Source organism: Ambystoma mexicanum, chromosome 1p (assembly GCF_040938575.1).
Source record: "Ambystoma mexicanum isolate Mex_15411 chromosome 1p, UKY_AmexF1_1, whole genome shotgun sequence".
Lineage (NCBI taxonomy): Eukaryota > Metazoa > Chordata > Amphibia > Caudata > Ambystomatidae > Ambystoma > Ambystoma mexicanum.
Window position 1 is genome coordinate 1432842057 of NC_090921.1, and position 19998 is coordinate 1432862054.

Here is a 19998-nt window from a genome sequence, read left to right on the forward strand (position 1 = left end):
AAAAGAAAACAAATATAAGCAATTACATATATTGACATTATACAAATATTACAGAATTACAGAATTTTCACAGAATATTAAACAAATCTTGGAGATTATAAAGTTGATGATGTTGTTTCATTGGCATCCATTTGTGTTTAATATTTTATTCTTGAATATGTTACATTATTCAGAAACCGGTTTCTTCTTTTAGTTGCTTGACCAACTGCAAAACAAATCCCCTTGGTTCTGATTCAGTTAAGTTTCTTTCAAATTGGGTCATTTGTGTGTTGTGTTTGTGTGATAGGGTTTAAGGCATGTTGCAGACATTCAGGGCTATTTTTATACAAATAGCTCGGGAATATGATCAATGGATTGTAGAGAGAACCCTGACAAATGCGATTCTTGTCATGATGGAGTGAGGGCCCAAGTAAGGATTTGCGGGTATCAATTCTGCTATAAGAACTTACCTTGTTGCCTACGTGTACACAGCGTAGGCCAGGAATTCACTATCCACCTACCCGACAGGGTCTCGTGCAGTCAGTTAACTGGAAGGGAAGTGGTGTCATAAATCACGTGATGCGCTCCACGATACTTTGTGCTCCAGGAGACTATCAGGCCCAAACTCGCTATAAGAAATCACAGAAAGTCACGCTTGCTTCTTCTCAGCTACATCTGTCATGCCAGTTGCAGTAGCACTTGCGGATCTTCTGGTTTGTTCTGGTTTGGCTTTGATTTTGCATCTTGGACTTGACTGGCTATGTTTTTTAATGGTTGTTCTCTTATGCAGTCCGGACTAGCATTAGGACTCCGTTATTGCACCTCGTGAACTGTGTCCCACACAGAATTCTGAATTGTATTTGTCACTGGCTCTCCGTGGATGTTCAGCTCTGGACTTTTTCTCAGGCCGGGAACAATGGATTGTGTAGGATGTTTTCTCTTAGTTTTGTGCCCTTATGGGGCTCGGGTTGGCACCGTCTCTTCTTAGGTTTTCGAGGTGCCAAGAACAAAGATAACACTTAGGACTCCAAACTCCTATCAGGTACAATCAAAGGGAACAGGGGGATGAGAGCTGGAAAAGGGGGAACTCTAGTGTTCCCTTACTATATGGGCTAAGACTTTCCTGCATGTTTTCCTTTCTTTTCCAGCCTCAAGCGAGAGGTGAGCTTGCATACATGATATGATTGGTTATTTATAATGCGCTTCATTGCCAGAGGTGTCTAAGTGCGGACCCGCGGATTGGACCTGTGCTACTACGTGTCGTCTTGCTTCCAAGGTGAGCACAGTGCCCGTGAGCTATCTTCCCACCATTTGTCCACTAGGGTCACCAGAGAGTTCAAATACACACTTCTGGTGGGCCTATTGGGCAGAAGATAGTTCTGGTGCCCAGCTGGGAAACCCTTCAGTTCAGGCCAGGGGAAAAGGCAGTGACAGCCATGGCACCGTGCATACAGTGCCATGGGAGGCAAGCATGAGATGAGAGAGGCAGACAGAAACATAGAGAGAGTCTGAGAACCAGAGAAACTGAGAGCAAGAGAGAGATCAACATTAGCAAAAAACAAGGGGGGCAGGGGAGCTGCCTGCAGAGATGAATGGGAGGAATATAGAAGGAGCTCATTGTTAGAGTGTCTTCTTATGCCCTGTTGTACCTTGCATACATTGGTTAGGCCTGGCACATTGCCTGGCTATAGTATGTGCTGTTGAGCTATGCCACACTATGACAGGTCTCTGTTTGCCAAGGAGTGAACTCGGGATCTGCAATTGGCAGTCAAGCACTTCTGGCCACTCCCTGACACCACCCAGAGATTTCCACCTCAGCATTTACCCAGTCTTATGTGGGGTGGTGATAGAATGCTGCCAGACATGCAACATACACTAGCAACTGACATGCCCATGCACATACCCCATGCAACTCCACACATCAAAACTGCAGCATTTCTATGCTGACAAATAAAGGTAAAGGATAACATACTACATTATTTGTGTTTATTTTGCTGTTCTACCTGCAGTGTTATGTTGATAACCATTTGCAAACTACAAAGCCGCCAAATGCCTACCATTATGACATCAATTCTCCCACACACTTTCATTTATGGTCGTGCACCGTTGGGTCTGCTAGGTTGTAGGCATCTGTTGGCAGTGGCACATGGCATGACCTCATCCAAAACGGATGTTAAGTGTCAACTACACCTTCATACTCCACTGTAAAGGACACCCTATCCCTTCATAAAAGCATAAAACTGGAGCACTGCATGGCCAAATCCTTGCCACGGGTTCATCCAAAAAGACCGAATAAAAATCACTGAATGTGTGATTTGGCCGAATTTCAGTTTTCCGAAAAATTCCAAAAGGCCGAAATGTTTGAGCAAATCACATATTCTGTGCTCGGGGCAGCCCGAGTGTCCCCCGCACCCTTGCTCACTATAGTGTGAGCGGGGTTTGCGGGGGAGTCCCCCTGAAGCCATCCAAAAAAAACAGTGCTGCGGGTGTGTCCCCTGCAGCTGTCCCGAAAAAGAAAAAAAAAGGAAAGGACCCTGCGTTGCCGGTTCCTGATCATGGAAGTGAAAGGGAACAGGTGTTGCAGGGACACATAGTAAGCAGCGGTGTGGGGCTGGGGGTGTGTTGAGGTGTTGGTATGGGCAGAGGTGTGGGTGTGGCCAGGGGTTTGGCCAAGTCATAAATGTTCAGGGGAGAAAAGACCAAAGGTTTTTTCGAAAAAATAATCTTTGGTCTTTTCTCCCCCGAACATTTCTAATTCGGTCTTTCAACCCCGATCCCCTTGCCACAACATCAATGTAAATGGCATGGATTCATGAACCCAACTGGGTCACAAAGAATCTTGCTTTTGGTACCAAATATACCCAACCACGCAAATCTCAGACCAGGTCTTTCCTGACACAACTTCTCCAAAAACACCCTGAAGCGTAACGGCACACCCCTGTTTCCTCTGATGTGCATGCATCAAAAACAAAGGAACAACTATTTTGCCATCTTCCCTCTTCTTCTCCTACTTTCCTAATGCAACCCATCTTTCCAAGGAGCCAACATATGAAAGAGCCAATACCTTAACAACAAAAGTGTTTATACATGGGCTGGATTCTTCGGGATGTAATGATGTTAAAGCATCACAACGTTTAAGTCCTGAAGAAGGAACATGTTGCAAAACCATGGTCCACTGAATGACTAAATCCACTCCCTTTTATTTGACAACTCTTTTCTCACTTTGGTAAGTAAGTCCATGTTTCTTTTATTATTACTAACAGTTTGATGATGTGCTGTGGCTATATTCAATTGATTGTATGATATTAAATATATGAACTAACAGGTCTGCCTCTTTAGCGCAAACCACCTTTTAGTTCTATGACTTGTGAGCAAATTAAGCTGTACTCCAGATGCAAATTGTCTCTGAAGTAGCATAACAACTTTGCGGCCTGGTTCATCAGGAAGATAGCTCAGGGGCAACGTGCTCGCCCTGGAAGCAAGACCATACGGAGCAACAAAGGTTCGATCCCTGGGTCCACGCTTAGAAACTTCTGGGTATAAAGCGCACTATAAATAACCTATCATATCATATCAACATATGCAATAAAACATGCCATCCTCTCGTAACACCCTACTTCAGTGTGACATTATGCAAATTACATGAAATCACTATGGGGATAGTTTTGCGACTTAAACGGAGGCGCAAAAGCAAAGAATCATGTTTTTACAGCTTCACTCCCCATTTTTCAGCTGAACTAACTAGGAGTCAAAAAGCAGCACAGCAGAGTTTATACCTCCACGTGGTCGCCTCTTTCATCTGCGAGGAACACCCACTTTTACACCCACATTTACACCTGCATGAGAATTTCATGTAGGAATAAAACCAAAGGATTCCCATTGAATATGCCTTGCATTTACACCTTGTAAACAGCAGGTGCTTTTCTTGTGAATCCAATATAAAGCGCTGGCTGCAAAGCGTAATTTTCAGGTGGCTTTTTAGTTATTTCAAAGCAAAGAGTAAAAGTGAAGAGTAAAGATCATTTTGACTTGATTTACTCTTCACGTTCTCTCTCCACTGTGAGAGTGATGAAAATGTCATGCTGGGGCCCCAGCAGCATGTAAGTGCAAACTTTGGCCGACCACTGCATGCAGTTACCCTTTTGACTAAAATGACCCTAGCAAGTCTGAAGACGCCTTCCACAATCGCCCATGCTTTTCATCAGACCCTCATCATGACCTCTACAGCTGGCAAAATGTTTGGTTTGTTGTGCATCATTTACAGCAGCAGGAAGGATAGGTGATCCCCATAGTAACCGTTAAGTAAAAAGTGTGATCCTACGATCTATCCACTCTACAAGAAATCAAGGGACCAAACAAGCAGTATATTTCAATTCAACACATTTAACTTGTGTATCTTATTGAAGGAAACCGACTGAAAATTATCATCGTCGAAATGTATGGCATAACGTTTTCAGCAATAGAACCTATGAAGATGATATTTTTAAATTGGGGTCGTGGGTCAAATGTACCCACATCTAATGTTATGACCGCAGAGGTGCAAGCTCTTCACTGCCCACTTGGAAGTGTGTGCAAGAGTGAAATACCCTGTGCAATAACTGTAAGCATTGTCATCTGACTTTTGCTTATGATGGGGGTAAAATTGTCATGTATGATATGTTCTGCAAATTGCTGTGCGCCAAATGGGCCTGCAAAATTATGCACAAGGGGCCAGCAATTATACCATGGATCTCTTTCATATGAACGTCACATTGGTTTGTCACTTCTCTATTATTGCTCAATGTCTTGGTACAGTGTCCTCCTTTGATGCCAAGACATTTTGCAAGAACTGGCCTTCCGTTCCATAAAGTAAACGCCTGCAATCTTTGGATCGCCAGATGTTTTGCAATTCACCTCCCATCAGTTTTATCCAGCATAGTCAAAGGTGAGGGATCATGGCAGTCGAAGCCCAACACATCTGGACAGCTACAGAATGCTACAGAATGCAGATTTTTGAGAAACCACGATCACACTTCCATGTAGGTTGATGGTAGACAGGGGTGATTTATTAATTGGCTTGCAAGTTAAGGAACAATGCAACCTGCCTAGAACTGAGACACACTTAACTGACCTTAGCTCCCGCTAGACCCTTTATCCTTATAGATCACTAGTCAACTGACCACAGAAGGTTCAAGAAAACCTCCTAATAGGCCTATGTAGGCCTTTGGGCACATTTATTCCACCGCCTGCCAAACAATAACCCCATTAATTCAGAATCTGAGTCTGTTTGCAATGTCTATGTATGGAAATGACATATGATGACATATTCTGGTCAAGCATGAACTGATGGGCGGTGGAGACTTTCATCCCACAGGAGTGCTTCCAGTCTCGCATCCTCTACCGAGGGACATAGGTCCTCCACCCCTGTGACAACATCTGCATACTCACAATTACTCATTGTGTAGACCAGTCCATGCCGGATTGTTCTGCTGGAGTCAGGTTTGTAGCCTTGTTACAGTAAGCAATGGAGATGAAGTCTACAGACCCCATTCTCTGTGCATGCACACTTCAGTATGTAGCAGAACAAGCATTGTCTTAAGTAAGATGTTGCGAGGGCAGTCTAATAAAAGATCTGCTTTAAAAAAAGAAAATAAGGGCATATGGGTGACACTTTTTAAAAATGTTTTATTGTATTTGGTCAAAGAAACTTCAACCTTTAGAAAATGAAAAACATATCTTTACTATTCCACTTTATCACTATATATATGTATATATATAATGAAGAAAATTGCATTCATCTCATTAAAATCAGATTTAAAACTGTAGAGAAAAATTAAAAAAGATAAAAGACCTTAAAACCCATAATAAGTAACTGAGTAAACATGAACCATAGCAGCAGCAAGTAACATCTTAAGTTGTCCCGCTCACCAGGGAGCCTACGCTTTTCATGATTCGAAAGTGTGGTACGGATTGCACCGTAGCCATATAATAAAAAGGATTCACCATATTTAAAAGAAATTTCATATACAATACTTGCAAGGAATAAAGTGTGCAGTGCATGCAAATCAGTACAATAGACCATCAGATGTTTCAGTGTTTCAGATGTTTTTGTTTAATTCTTACAAAACCGACATGAAGCTTCTTCCTCCTTGATCTTAGTGCGATGCAATACAATTTCACCTGTATGGAATACATTCCACCTGAATCTACTAAGATGTTCTCTATAATAGTGGTTTGGAAATTCACTTAAGTAGTGAGCCGTAACACCATAATGCTTAAGCTCCCCTTTAAAATGTTGCATGGACGGATATCCATGTAACTTGTTTATGGTCTGGCGCCAATCCAAAGAATAAAATGATTGCTTTACGTATGCGTGCTAGTTAACCAGAACCAATTTTTCCTTAACATTTCCCTCAGAATTGTCTCACAGAAATCTTCAATACTTACCAGAGTGTGGTAAGATTTACACTCCAAACCCCTATGCAAATTTTCATATAGCGTATTTATTGGTGGATTTAGGATGCACCCATAGAATGTCAGCATCCTCCACTTTACGCCAACCTTAAGGGACCTGAGTCCCAACTCAAAGCAGATAGCAGTCCCAGGCAGAGCATTCGGGACTCTCAACAGTCTGCGTGTTAAGGAATGCGTCTCGAGGGCGCTGAATACCTGAACTTCCGGATGTTGATCGTGGCAAGGTCGCCTGGCTGTCCGAATGATGAATGCTGAAGGTGTGACGTGAGAAACCGGCACAAGCCTCACCCTGGAATAGACAAGGGTCAGAAGTAGACCGGCTCCCAACGCCACAGAAACACACTTCCCTGATTTTCGTGACGTTGGGACAGTGCAAGCACTGTCAGGGAAGGCGGGTCTTGATGCAAAGATGACTGTCCACAGCTGGATACTACAGCAATGACTCCCAGAATGGCAACTGGCGAAAGGCTGAAGTTTGAGAAGGTTGTCCACAGCGGAGTGCTGCAATGACTCCTGGAAATGGAAGCAGACCAAAGGCAGATGCCTGGGCTGAATGTCCTGAGCAGATTGCTGTGATAACTCCAGGAATGGCAGCAGGCAGAAGGCAAATACTTGGGCAGAAAGTTCTGAGCAGATTGCTGTTAAGACTCCAGGAATGGAAGCAGGCAGAGGCCAGCACAGGGTCAGAAGCAAGGCTGAGAGGAGCAGGGCAGGGAGAGCACCCGAGCTGCCTGAAAGGGAACCCAAGGAGACTAGGGGAACCCAGGGTGAACCAACAAGGAGAAGAGGAGAAGGGAAAACCCCCACGGGAACCAGCAAGAAGAACCAGGGAGGAGCAAGTAGTCAGGAAAACAGGCATGGAGTAGCTGCAGAATCAGCGAGGGGCGAGGACGCGATCCAAAAACAAACCGCGTTGAGACGCGGTGAAACTCAAGATACTGGCCCTTAAATAGGGCCGGCAGCACCCGGGAGGCTTGGAACGCATGCCGTGCTGTCCCTGGATGCTGCCGTGCCCAAAACAAGGCTTGGGAAGCAAGCTACGGCTTCCCAAGCACTCTGTGGATGGCTCATGCGCGAAGGGAGAAACACGGTCTTCCGCGCATGTGCGAATCTAGCTGCACGGGAAACCCGGAAGCGGCGAGTGCCGCAAAAGACCAGGGTCCTCCCAGCCGAAATTGGGGATAGAAGCACCAGGATGGGGGGTGCCGGGTCCGACAGGCACGCCCCCTGCCCCAGGTAAGTGACGTGGTGACACTGCGCCAGATAAGAGCTTCAATTTTGTCAGTGGTTTAAAGCTTCCGGACAGAGTAACTCCACACCATATAGTAGTTTACGGGCTGCCTTCCCCTCAAAGAATATTCTTGCCGGTTTTAATGAAAATCTACCATATTCCTAGTTGACTGTGATCATTTGATTGGATAATAAAATATCTCTCTGCGTGAGCTGTCTCTCCATGAAGGCCTTACGAATTCTCAACATATTGCAAAACCCAAGTGTACACAGTTCTCTACAACTTTACATTTTTCATTCTCTAACTACCATGCATTAGTCAATGTTTTCCTTTTTCTAGTGAGCTCAATGACTTTCGTTTTCTTAGCATTTATCGACAAGAGATTGGCCTTAGCGAACATAGAGAAAGCAATTAATAACCGCTGAAGGCCAATAGGGGTACGATCAACCAAGAGGAAGTTGTCTACGTAGGACATCTATGATATACCCAAATGGTCAATCTTTGGAGGTGCAAAGGAAACAGGTTCCAAGTACTTGTCCACATCTGAGACATATAGGTTAAAGAGGCAGGGGGCCAATATGCACCCCTCCCTCAAAACTGAGTATGTCTGGATTCCTTGAGAGTTGGCCTGATTGATCAAATCTAATCTTTATCAAACTATTTTCAAGGAGTTTTATGAGTAGTTTTAAAAGATTTTCAGGAATTTCCCACCTGGAAAGTTTGGGCCTCAACACATTTCTATCAACTCTGTCAAACGTGTGACACTATCTCACTTGGGTGGGGCCGAAGTTGCTGCAGTTTGTTTATGTTTAACCAGGTCCCCCTGCAAAGCAGCCCACTTTCATCATGTCCCCCATACATTTATTAATTATGTATTTACTAAAATACATATTTATACCCAGACCACTGCCATCAATCTAGCGCTGAACAATACTTGGCCACATTATGCTCTACATCTAGTATAGTGTATGTAGTAAAGTCCACCAAAAAAATATTGTCTTGCCACTAATGCACAATGTTCATTTCAATATATGTACAAAACAATTAACCCCAGGTTTGGTGTATGCCCCTCTTACAAATTAATTAGTTAAACCTTTATTCTAGCTCCAAGACATTTCTACCACCTGGTGCAAGCTTCTTTCTTTTTCATTATGGTCTTTCATGAATTTAAATCCTCAGCTCATACTCCATGACTCTTTATGGAGAACATTTAGCAAATATTTCTAGAAGCAATAAGTGAAACGTTCTTACAGAAATATTGGAGGTGGTCTTTCTGATAGGTTCCTTATAATACTGTTTCGTCAGTGATATAATGTTCACTCATAAGTACATCTGATGAATAATCTCCATATGTGTTGAAGCTGCATTAAAGTCATGTATCATATCTCCCTCCAATAATGAGTTCCATCGGAAGCTTCCTGGTGAACTACCAAAAACCAAAAGGCTACTATGATTGACTCTGTGGTCAGTTATGGCTGTGCACTGGCAATGAAGAGATCCGACATTCGCGTGCCACTGCTTTTGATGGTTAGAGGGGTGATTCCACATCTGCAACTGATGTATGTTGCTACTGCAAGAGTGGTTACAACTCAACATGTTACTGCTAGAGCTCATGACCAGTTCTAACAGAAGAGATGTTCCCGCTTGCATGCTGGGATCTGATGGCTGTGTATGGCTTCCATAAGAAACTATGAGCAACTATTTGCATTTCCAGAAGCCATAATGTCCTACTGTGAGGACAGAGCAGGGGAATTTGGGTTCATCACAGCTTTGGGGTACAAGATATCCTCTACCTCTCAACTAAGAACTAAGGAAAGAGGGGAGAGGGTGGGAGGATGGATGTCAAGTAGAATTTGTCTTCATTGGAAGGGTAATCCTGTGCTGAGTGCTGCATGTAAGTCCCTTATGCTTCTGCTCGCCACCCCTGCACTGCTGGTCCATGAGGACAGTGCGGGGAGTGACACCTGGCCACCTAAAAATGTACAACAGTCTAAAAAAAGTATTCTGAAAAAATAGTGTAGCTATTTGTTTACCTTTGCAGTGTTACTTTCATAGATTGTCTGAATGCTTTTTAGTACATGGATGAAGTGGGCACCATCGGGATTCCAGCAGAGGCCTCCTGTTTCTCAATGCTTCTCTTGCTCACCTGTTGAAAGTGCCGTTTTATGAACACGCCTTGTCAGACTGGCAAAATGTATGGTCTTCTGGTAAAAAAATATGTTCCTACCATAAAACAATTTGTGGTCATTATTCTTTAATTACTTGTAAGAAAGATCTTGTAGAAGCATTCACTTTCTGCAAGATAGATTCGGGGCAACATACTCGCCTCCGGAATCAGCCGAGTACGAGCAGAACCTGGGTTTGATCCCTGATTGTGCCCATAGAAGTTGGAGGAGTCTGCATGAAGTGCCTTATCAATCACCTTTAAATTAAATGTGGATGGCCGCTCTATAATCTATACGAGCTGGCATATTTGATGAATTGTTCTCTGTTATTTAAAGGACGAAGATTCGATATCTCTTGAAAATCCCTGGTAATGTTTCTTCTCTGTTCCCTCCTGTCATCCTCTCTCTCTCCTCCCGATCCTCCTTCTAGCCTTTCTCCTCACCTTATCCTCTCCCTGTCCCCTGAGTCCAAGTCGCAAATGATGTATAAAGTCAACGAGAACCTGCACAGTCAAAGGAAGTCTAAGGTCAACTGCCCTACTCCTAAAATTCAGACCACACTTATTCTCAATTATTGATTTCTCAAAGGGTAATCATTTCAATGGGATCATTCTTTGCTGGCGTACACATCAAGGCCCTCATGCACAGAATGTTTTCCAAAGGGGTTTTGACATCATAAAACGCTTCTGTGAATTAGGCCCTTAAAGTCTAAATATAATATTTCATAATTTGACAACTTGAGTGACACTAGTGGTGACATTGCGATACAATTGTCAGCATTACAGAGCAAAACAAATATTAAAAAAGTGGTTATGTTTAACAGTTTTTTAACAGAAGCAAAGGTGCATTGACTCCTTAGATAGTGTCTACACATTGTGCAGCTCTGGAGCACTAACTAGTCATTATTTCCTTCATAAATGGCTCTGATTCGATTTGTTGACAGCAAGAACTCTAACCGGCACTCCATGCTTGTTGTGCAAATGCTTCAAATGTCCGATTTTCAGTGGATAGACAGGACATCTTGAGTTTGACCAATCGGATGCATTGTTGAACAGATCCGTGTTTTGACGCCATTTCACGTTAGATAGTGTGGTGGTCGGTTATATTCCGATTGTGGTTGTGAAACAGATTTTGTGTGGCAAGCAGATACAAATACGTTCAGCGACCATTTTTAACTCCCACCTGAACGAAAATGTAAATGGTGTGGACATTATTCACTAAGATTTGAGTATAGCGATATCTGCCACAAAGGAACTTCTCCTCATTTTTCATGATTATGGAACTCTCTGTCAGTTATAAGTCTAGGGGCTCCCATGGCCTGTGGCACACGATACATGCTGAAATCAAGAAAAGAAGGTGCGAAATAAGCAACCGAAATCATGATTTAGGACAGTGCTAGCTTTCTATAGGAACTTTGGGAAAAACTAGATGCACAAAAGTAGGAAATGAGGCAGCAGCTGACACAGCCGTTTGATTTCTGTATAATTCCCTTCCCTAATAAGGTACCATATGCTTGGAAAATATGATAACAAACATGTAACTATTCAAAAGATTAACAAGAAAGTAGATACATTTTCAGCATCCTGTCAGGTTCCAGAGATGAATTAGGCAGATGAAATGTTGTCCAGTTGAGCCTGCTGTTTTGTTAGTGATTTTTGTAAGAACACGTTCTGACGTACTGAAATCATGTGAGAACATTTCTGTGTTGCAGACCTTGGAGAAGATGCAGGAAGACCTTTAGGAGGCCAGCAGTCAGCTTTGTTACGGGATAGAAACCTTGGTTCTGCCATGAAAGACTGCCCCTACTGCGGGAAAACTTTTAGGACATCACACCACTTAAAGGTTCACTTGAGGATACATACAGGTGAGAACATGGCGATAATGAGGGGGATGAAAACACATAGGGAATTGAACTGTAGGCATCACACCTTGCAAAAATTGTGTTTCCATCTTTACCTAAACAGTGTCCCTCTCTCTCTCTCTCTCTCTCCCTCGCTCCCTCCCCTCCCTCCCTCCCTCCCTCCCTCCCTCCCTCCCTCCCTCCCTCCCTTCCTTCCTTCCTTCCTTCCTTCCTTCCTTCCTTCCTTCCTTCCTTCCTTCCTTCCTTCCTTCCTTCCTTCCTTCCTTCCTTCCTTCCTTCCTTCCTTCCTTCCTTCCTTCCTTCCTTCCTTCCTTCCTTCCTTCCTTCCTTCCTTCCTTCCTTCCTTCCTTCCTTCCTTCCTTCCTTCCTTCCTTCCTCCCTCCCTCCCTCCCTTCCTTCCTTCCTTCCTTCCTCCCTTCCCCCTACCCCCGCCCTCCTCGTCTTCTTCTTCCCTCCCTCCCTTCCTTTGATGAGCTACATTTCCTGATTCTTCATATTAATAAACGTGTTTGATGTTTGAACCTATATGTCTGATGTTTGAATGCTTCCGTCTTTGTGTAAAGGACTTCTTGAAGTGAACATAAGAATTAAAATAGGCAGGTGTGCTTTATCGTTCTTCACGCCTGTAAGTTTTGAAGGTGCCCAGCAGAAAAGTATGGGTTGCTAATTAGTGCTCCCATACTTGAAGATAGTTTAGCTAGTTGAGCAGAGGGGAAGTGGTGGAGTTGGAGAAAAGACTGTGGGGTTAGTCGATACCCAGGGATCCTTTCAGATCCTAACGTGTGCCACCCTCAACCTAGTGATATGGTACCGACCTGTGCGCCACAACGAGACCGTGTTTCTCCCACCCCTGCCTGCCCAACTAAACGCTGGGGTAGTAAACGGACATGAAGGTGGAAGCACATGCACAATATTGGGAGATAGACAAACACAGGCAGCAGGAGAGCTACCCTGCAGCTCTGGGCACACAGGTGCAGAAGCACGTGTATTTGGTGAGAACATTGGTCGAAGTGTACGAAAAGAAATAGTGGAAATATGTTCTCTTCTGGCCTGCAACCACTCCCCAAAACCCCCCATCACCACGATCCCTCCCTTTCATAATACAAACCCCCAAATACATGCACCCCTCTGTTTAAGGGAATGTTCAGTGCAGTGCACTGAAAGTGCACGTTTCAACTTCTAACACTTTTATTTTAAAACAAAACCATTCCGGAAAAAACATTCTTTTTAAAATAAACCTATAGGAACAGTACAACTTAATTAAAAAAGGAGTGGAGCACCGCTCCCAACAGCCCCTCCTACTTCGACCACTAGATGAGAGGGACATTGCAATTCCTAACACGAGATTGAAAATGGGGTGTTCCAAGTCTGCCTCCATTTGTTACGTCCAGCTTCCAGCCACGCAGGAAACTTAAGCAGCTGCCAGTGAGGTTCAAACCAGAGCAGCCCATGTACACTCACACTCAACGGCCACAGGCTATGCATCTGCCCCCCCTCGCTCACACCCAAAACAAACATGTTGGAGCGCCCGAATTGCAAGGTAGGTTCACTGAGAGGGCCAATATCACTGCATAAAATATCTAAAACAAGTTGGCTTGCTGTGCATTAAGAAAATCGGAGAAGAAACGCTTGGGAATATGGCGTTCTGTTGAACACTCCATATTGTGCATATTTGTCTGCTGCACTTAACCCGTTAGTTAAAACCTGTTGCTTAGTGACAACCCTACTTAACTCTGGCAATGTATTTATGAATTTAATAATGCAGAGTACCAATGCAAAGTAGATTCATATCACAAAATTTACTAAAACAGCGGCCATTTACCAACTGCTGGAAGAATTTCTCACTCACACATTTTATTGAGCCTATAAAGTTTCTGCTCTAACTTAGTCGGGCTATGTAATGCCTAGAAGAGGCACAGGGCCTGATTTAGAAAAGCATTTTGCAATGGAACATCTCATTTAAAAACTTTTTTTGTAAAACAGGCCCATAGAGTCCAACTCAAAAGAAATGGTAACCACGCGGATCTTAATAGTATTCAGAATAGTTTTCTCTCTTCTTTTTCTCTCTGAAGATTATTATCAATAAAACATGTCCAGGCCAATGTTTTTTCAGCTGGTGGTCCTCGTCATCTTTTCAATCAGACGTCGCCCAACACTTAGATCGAGTGACGGCACAAGAACATATGCAACTCATTCAGGCCATATGTAGATCTGCCTTAATACCTTATTCACCACAATATAGAAACATTGCCCATTGAGAGTGTAGGTGGGATTCAGGACCTGGATTTCCTGACCTCATGTGACAGCATCTCTGAATAAGAGTGGGGTGGTATGCGGGAGGATTTGTGATGACTGCACAGTCTCCCTATGGCCAACAGGGAGGTTATAGTTTCTGATGGAGTATGGTGGCTATGTCAAATGCAACCGGTCAAAAGGGTCCCGCCTGTTTCCCCGGACACATCATTGAAATATGGAAAGCAAAGCGGGAGAAATGTTTGACTATAACTATTAACGGGGCCTATTACATTAGAAATAGTGCTGATGACAGGTAACAGCTCTACGGAGATCATCAACATACTGGTCTGTAATCCCAACAATATTACAATTATGCCTTACCACTGACATTATTGCATTACCACAGATGGTAAATACCACCTGTGATACAAATATTGTTCTCATTTCCAAGGTATAGAATACCAACATGTTGCACAATTAATAATTTATAAGCAAGAAACTGTCATTCATTCAATATTTATATATCGATTATATTGAGAGGGCTGCGGTTCTAAAGCCACTCAACCATTGTACCTCCTCAATTGACCGCTGAGGTAGCCCACTTTAAATCACTTTACACTCAGGCAGGGGGTTTTAATTTCAAACCTGTTTGTGATACCCTCAGAGCCGATCTTATTTCCAGTGGTAATTACAACAATGCTTGGGTTTATTTTTCCGTAGAAGGGATTATACCGAATTGAAATGCATTTGCCCCTATTGATAATTTTAGCACTTAAGGGAATGAGATACCGTTTTTCGAAAATGGGGCCTATTTCCCTCTGGCTTTAAATTTCACTTATTACTGCCTGCCATTTCTCTAACAGGAACTGATAGGTTTGCTCAGGAGAAAGGCTACTGAAAACAAATGTACTGATGATGGGTGAGAACGTTTGCAAAGCAAAAAACACGCTTCTAACGATCAATAGGAACTCATATAACATATTCACATTCTATCTCCAATTATCCAACACTTTACATGCTACATGCTACATGACAAGTCAGGAACTCACACTGCCCGCTCTTTGCATCTGGGTATCTGTCTTTCTCTTAAATCATGAAATGTATCCACTCATTCACACTCTGGGGCCTGATTTGAAAAGCCATTGCACCATGACAAGTACAGTTTGGCATGCTATAAGCACCAGGGACAAAATTGCCCTAGTGCAAAAAAGATACATTTTCACACCCGCAGAAATTTTGCCCTAGTGCTAATACGGATTGGTACTAGGGCAAACTTTGCAAAAATGCATCATAAATGTACCTTTTTTTGCATCAGCGCAACTTTTGCCCTGATTCTTACAACATGACAGACTGCACTTGTCATGGTGCAATGGTTTTAAATTTGTCCCTATGTTTTTAAAAAGGGGACAAACATTGCCCTAGTGCTAATACCATGTAACTTTGCACTTGCACCTGTGCAAAGATTCTGTAATCTGGCCCATGGTGGTCACTTGTAATTGATTTCTTCCAAAGTGCTGTTCCATGTATGAAAGGGATCATGGATCAATCTTCTTCATTGGTGGTCGGCCATGTTGTGTTAGAGAGATACAGACCCATAAATATACATTAACCTACATGTAGCAAATCTTGCACTTTAAACTGAAAGTAGTTCTCGCATTTGTTGCATTACTTTCTATATGAAACTGAATTCAGTTTTTGCAATGTTCTAAGGGGCTTAAAGAGCACCATGGACTTTATGGGTCATTAGCAATGATTTCATAGGTTTTTCAAATCGTTTACTAGCAGCATGTTTTCTTCTGAGAAGTGCAGTCAAGTGATGTCATGGTAGGTCTTAAGTTCTAATCCACGTTTAAAGTAATAGTGAATGGCCAGCACATATGAAATATGCAGCAAGACATGTTTGGAAGTCCTTAGATTGTTTCAAATGGGCCCTCCTCAGAAGATAGGGTCTTATAAATAATATATATATATATATATGATAGGGAGTCAGTTGCCGCCCTATAGTCATGGTGAGTCAGACTCCCATAGGAACCCCTCAAAATTCTATTGTTAATAACCTTTGATTCCAGTAACAGATTTGACCGAATTTTGAAAGTGATTAAGGACTCACGCCTACCCTCCTGCTCCCCAGACTGCAAAGTTTTGTAAAGATTTGTTAAAAAGTAATAATGTTATTAAGAAGACATTTTTATTTTTCCAAAAGTGCGGCCTTCTTACCATTCATTGGATTTCGAATCTAGATGTAATCTTAAAATCGGTGCACTGATTGTTTCCCATTGTACAGCGTACCCGGCTATAAAGTGAAATGTAGGCGTTTTTGAACCTGCTCATTGAGTTCCTCTGCTGCTATACTCCATTTCATGGGGTTAAGCTCTGCCAGAAAGAACATTTGCAACAATTCTGTCCCGATCATGCCTCCATGCCTGATGTAGCCCCCTGTAACAGAAGATGAGGCTTTGCCAGTCTGTTTATACTTGCACCGATTTTGTCTCTATGATGTCTGTATGCCTGATGTAGCCCCCCGTAACATGAGGCGCGGCGTTGCCAGTCTGTATATACTTGCACCTATTTTGTCCCTATGATGTCTACATGCCTGATGTGCCTGTCGTATCATGAGGCGAGGCTTTGCCAGTCTGTATGCTGCACCCATTTTGTGTCTCTATGATGTCTGCATGTCTGATGTAGCCTCCCATAACATGTGGTAAGGCATGACAGTGCCTGCTTTCACTGAACGCCACTACGCTGTAATCCTAATATGTATCCTTGTATCCACAAGCTGTACCAAGCACTTACTGTAACCAGAACTTAGATGACTCAGGGCTTTGTGCGCTGAAATAAATGCAAAGATAAATAAATAAATAAATAAATAAAGATATGTTGACCTTAAAAAGACTGTTTTGGGGTACACTGAGTGTAGTATTTTAGCACATTAGGAGTACTGCTTTGATATTATGTAAGATCATTGAATTTCCTTCATCGGTTAGGTGTCGTCCATCGTGTCTATAGAAATTGGCTATGTAGAATGTTTGAAATCCATAATTGATTGTGGTCTCTCATGAATGCTGAAACAACTTTTTAAATATTTCTTCCCAATTTTTCAATCATTAAAGTAAGTGATACACCTTATACATTCCCCAAATGATTGACTCCACAGTAAATTAGTATGATGTCTGGGTGCCCGGTGCATTCCCCCAATCCAAACCATTTAATTGTAAAATCTCTGAAACCTAGGTCCATGTTTATATTTAGTTTCTCAAAAAAAAAGCCAGGAACCAAAACAGTCAACTGTCTCCGATCAGCCACACAGTTTTCAAACCAGCCATGATATCTTCAGTCTTTCTCTCTTTCCAGGACAATGATTCCTAGTTTGAATTTCTAGTTATTTCTCTCATTAGAGTATTATGATGTGTGTGTTTTGGTGTTTGTAATTGGTTGATGTTACTGTTATGATTCTGTGTTTGTCTGTGGTAGGTTACACTAAAAATGTGTCAGCCATTTTTGTATTTTGGTTTGTAAATATAGTCCTTGATTTTGATTTTGGAAATTATAAAAGCTATCATTTTATGCAGTGTGCTTCCTGATTGTAGTGTCCTTCTGATTCTATAAATCTCTATGTACTATACTCTCATTGTTTGTGTCCAACCCATCCTTTACCTGTTGTTTAACCTTATCCACCCTACCTAACCCCAATCTTCTACATACCAACTATTATGTATACTTTATCATCATCCAATTTAAATAACTCTATCAACAGTTATTTATTGTATAGACACCTTTTAAGTACCTTTGTATCACTACTGTTTCTTTTGTCATTTACATTCCATACTGAGATTTACAAAAAAAAGGAATTGTTATAGCCACGTCTATACAAAAAGGGGAGTGATTGGTGTATTGAGGTTCGCAGCCAGCAACAATAATGACTGATTGAGCCATTATGTGACGTGGATAGGAATCACGTGAAGACGTGCAGCAGGAGTGTGTGATATGATTGGCTGGCGCATCATGCTCAAAGATGCATTGCTGCGTTGAAGGAGCTAAAAGTTCTATTGGCTCATTTCACATGCACGGATTTCATCAAACGGCATGGGCGTCATCGAGTCAATGCACTGCAGTGTGTCGTTGGCTCGTTCATTGACATGGTTAGAAGGGTACCGCAGCCCATGATCCGATTGGCTGTTAAAAATGGCTGAAGCTGCGTAGCCACGTTACTGTAGCTTTCAAAGTGATTGGGCATTGACACAGCTACTGCCACGTGCAGGCGTGACTCAGCATTGGGCCATGCGATTGGTCAATAATTTATGCGCAAAAACTTAATTGCGCTTGGTCTTACCCGCACGTATTGAAAACACATTCCGGTTGCTATATCGCAAACCATGCTTATACCCCTCTCCCAAAAATGTATTCATGTTTTCTGTCATGTGCATTCTGTCTCTTGGTGGGTGAACTTCAGGATCTTTTAAAAGCAGTACCTTGATTTATCCATTAATTTGTTTACCCTTCTTCTTCCTATACCTTTACACTTTGTCTTATGCTTTGTAGTTTGTCAGTTTTTGTTATTTTAGCTTGCTATATATTTTTGTAACATGTTTTGATATTAAGTGGCAGAGTCCTTTCGTGTTGTATATTTTTACAGTTTTCATTTTTCCTCCACGGTCCTGCATTTCAAAATGACTACGACCAGCAGTGATGATGAGGTGGTGTGGTTGGCTTCAGCTTTAGCCGCACGAAAGAAACAATGTGTAAAAAACATAGCTGACAGTTGGCAATATTTCCACATAAAGGGCCAACACAGAAAAAAGGAGATTGAGGAGTTTATGTGTAATTTCTGTGTAAGGGTTTTCAGAGGGGACCTTCACAAAAGCCATCGCAAAACTTAGGGACATCCATATTAATTCAACATCTTGCCCATGTTCATTGGGATGAAGTGGATGAATCCTATAGGAAGGCTCCTTTGAAAAATAAGGTCAATGCACATGGATCAAGATCAGCGCAGCAGTATTTGTCATCTGTGCCACAGACTTCCGTTTCGATTACCAGCTATTCTCCACCAACTAACACCCAACCTCAGTTCATCCTGTCTGCGCCAGATCTTTCTAATTTTACTGTGATGTGCAAAACCTCTCACAGCTTGATTGAGGGGGGCGATGGCAACCTAGATGCTTGGGGCAAAGCACTTTCAGAACACACAGCCAATTGCCACTGCTAGGTATATTTTTAAGTGTATTTACACCATTCTTTAGAAAATAAAACACATAAAATGTACAGAATATAAAATTTTAAAAATAATTATTTTTTAAAACTTTTGTTATATGTATGAATCCTAGTGTTTTTCCCTTCCAAGTTGCTACCTCTTTTTTCCTTATCTCCCAAAATGGTCCTTTTCAGGGCCAACTTTTCAGTTCTCAAAATCTTTATATATAAAGCAGAGTGCATGTATGTGTGTATGTTTATCCGGCTATACAAATCCACGTCTACCAAATTTTACATTGATTCCTCTTTTGTCTGGGGCAAGATCGTAGTCTATGTTTGGATGCAAAAATCTTATATGCAAAAATAAATTTGGGATGTGTGTCTGTGTGTTAGTCCGCCTATAAAAATCGAAACTTTTGAACCTACTGCTGCCACATTTTGCATGGATTCCTCATTTGTCTGGGGCAAGATTATAGTCTATGTTTGGATGCAAAAAGAAAAACACTATGTATACACCCTCATTTACTGATGCTCACCCCGATTCACTACAGTAGGTTCTAGGAGGAGACACAAATTTGGAAAAGTGTCTGAAGCAAAATGTTCGATGTGTTCGTTATTCCTTTGAAATGTATCACTACTGTATACAGTTTGAAAGTGTTTATTAAAGTATTTTTAAAGGGAACTTAAAAATTATAATAATGTCACGGCACTCCAAATATGGGAAATGGCAAGGTTACAGTTTACTTAAGTTCATTCACAAGAAGAGAGCACAATCAATAAATCTTTCTTGGAAATTTTCTCAAATGTGCTGAAGCCATTGAGTGACTGAAACATGCCGAACACAAAATGAACATCACTTGGAAAAGCTCCATCTGATGCAAAGC

The 19998-nt window shown here is 42.1% G+C and overlaps 1 protein-coding gene across 6 annotated transcripts in view; it reads left to right on the top strand.

Moving 5' to 3' along the window:
* ZNF536 (zinc finger protein 536) overlaps nt 1-19998 on the top strand; it is a 1807595-nt gene that overhangs the window by 828052 nt on the left and 959545 nt on the right. For 5 of the 6 annotated variants that reach the window (XM_069607083.1, XM_069607082.1, XM_069607081.1 and 2 more), the window contains one exon: nt 11540-11692. The exons of the other annotated variant lie outside the window; for it this stretch is intronic. In XM_069607083.1, the coding sequence (XP_069463184.1) occupies nt 11540-11692 (153 nt within the window). The remainder of the gene's footprint in view (nt 1-11539; nt 11693-19998) is intronic. 6 annotated transcript variants of the gene reach the window in all.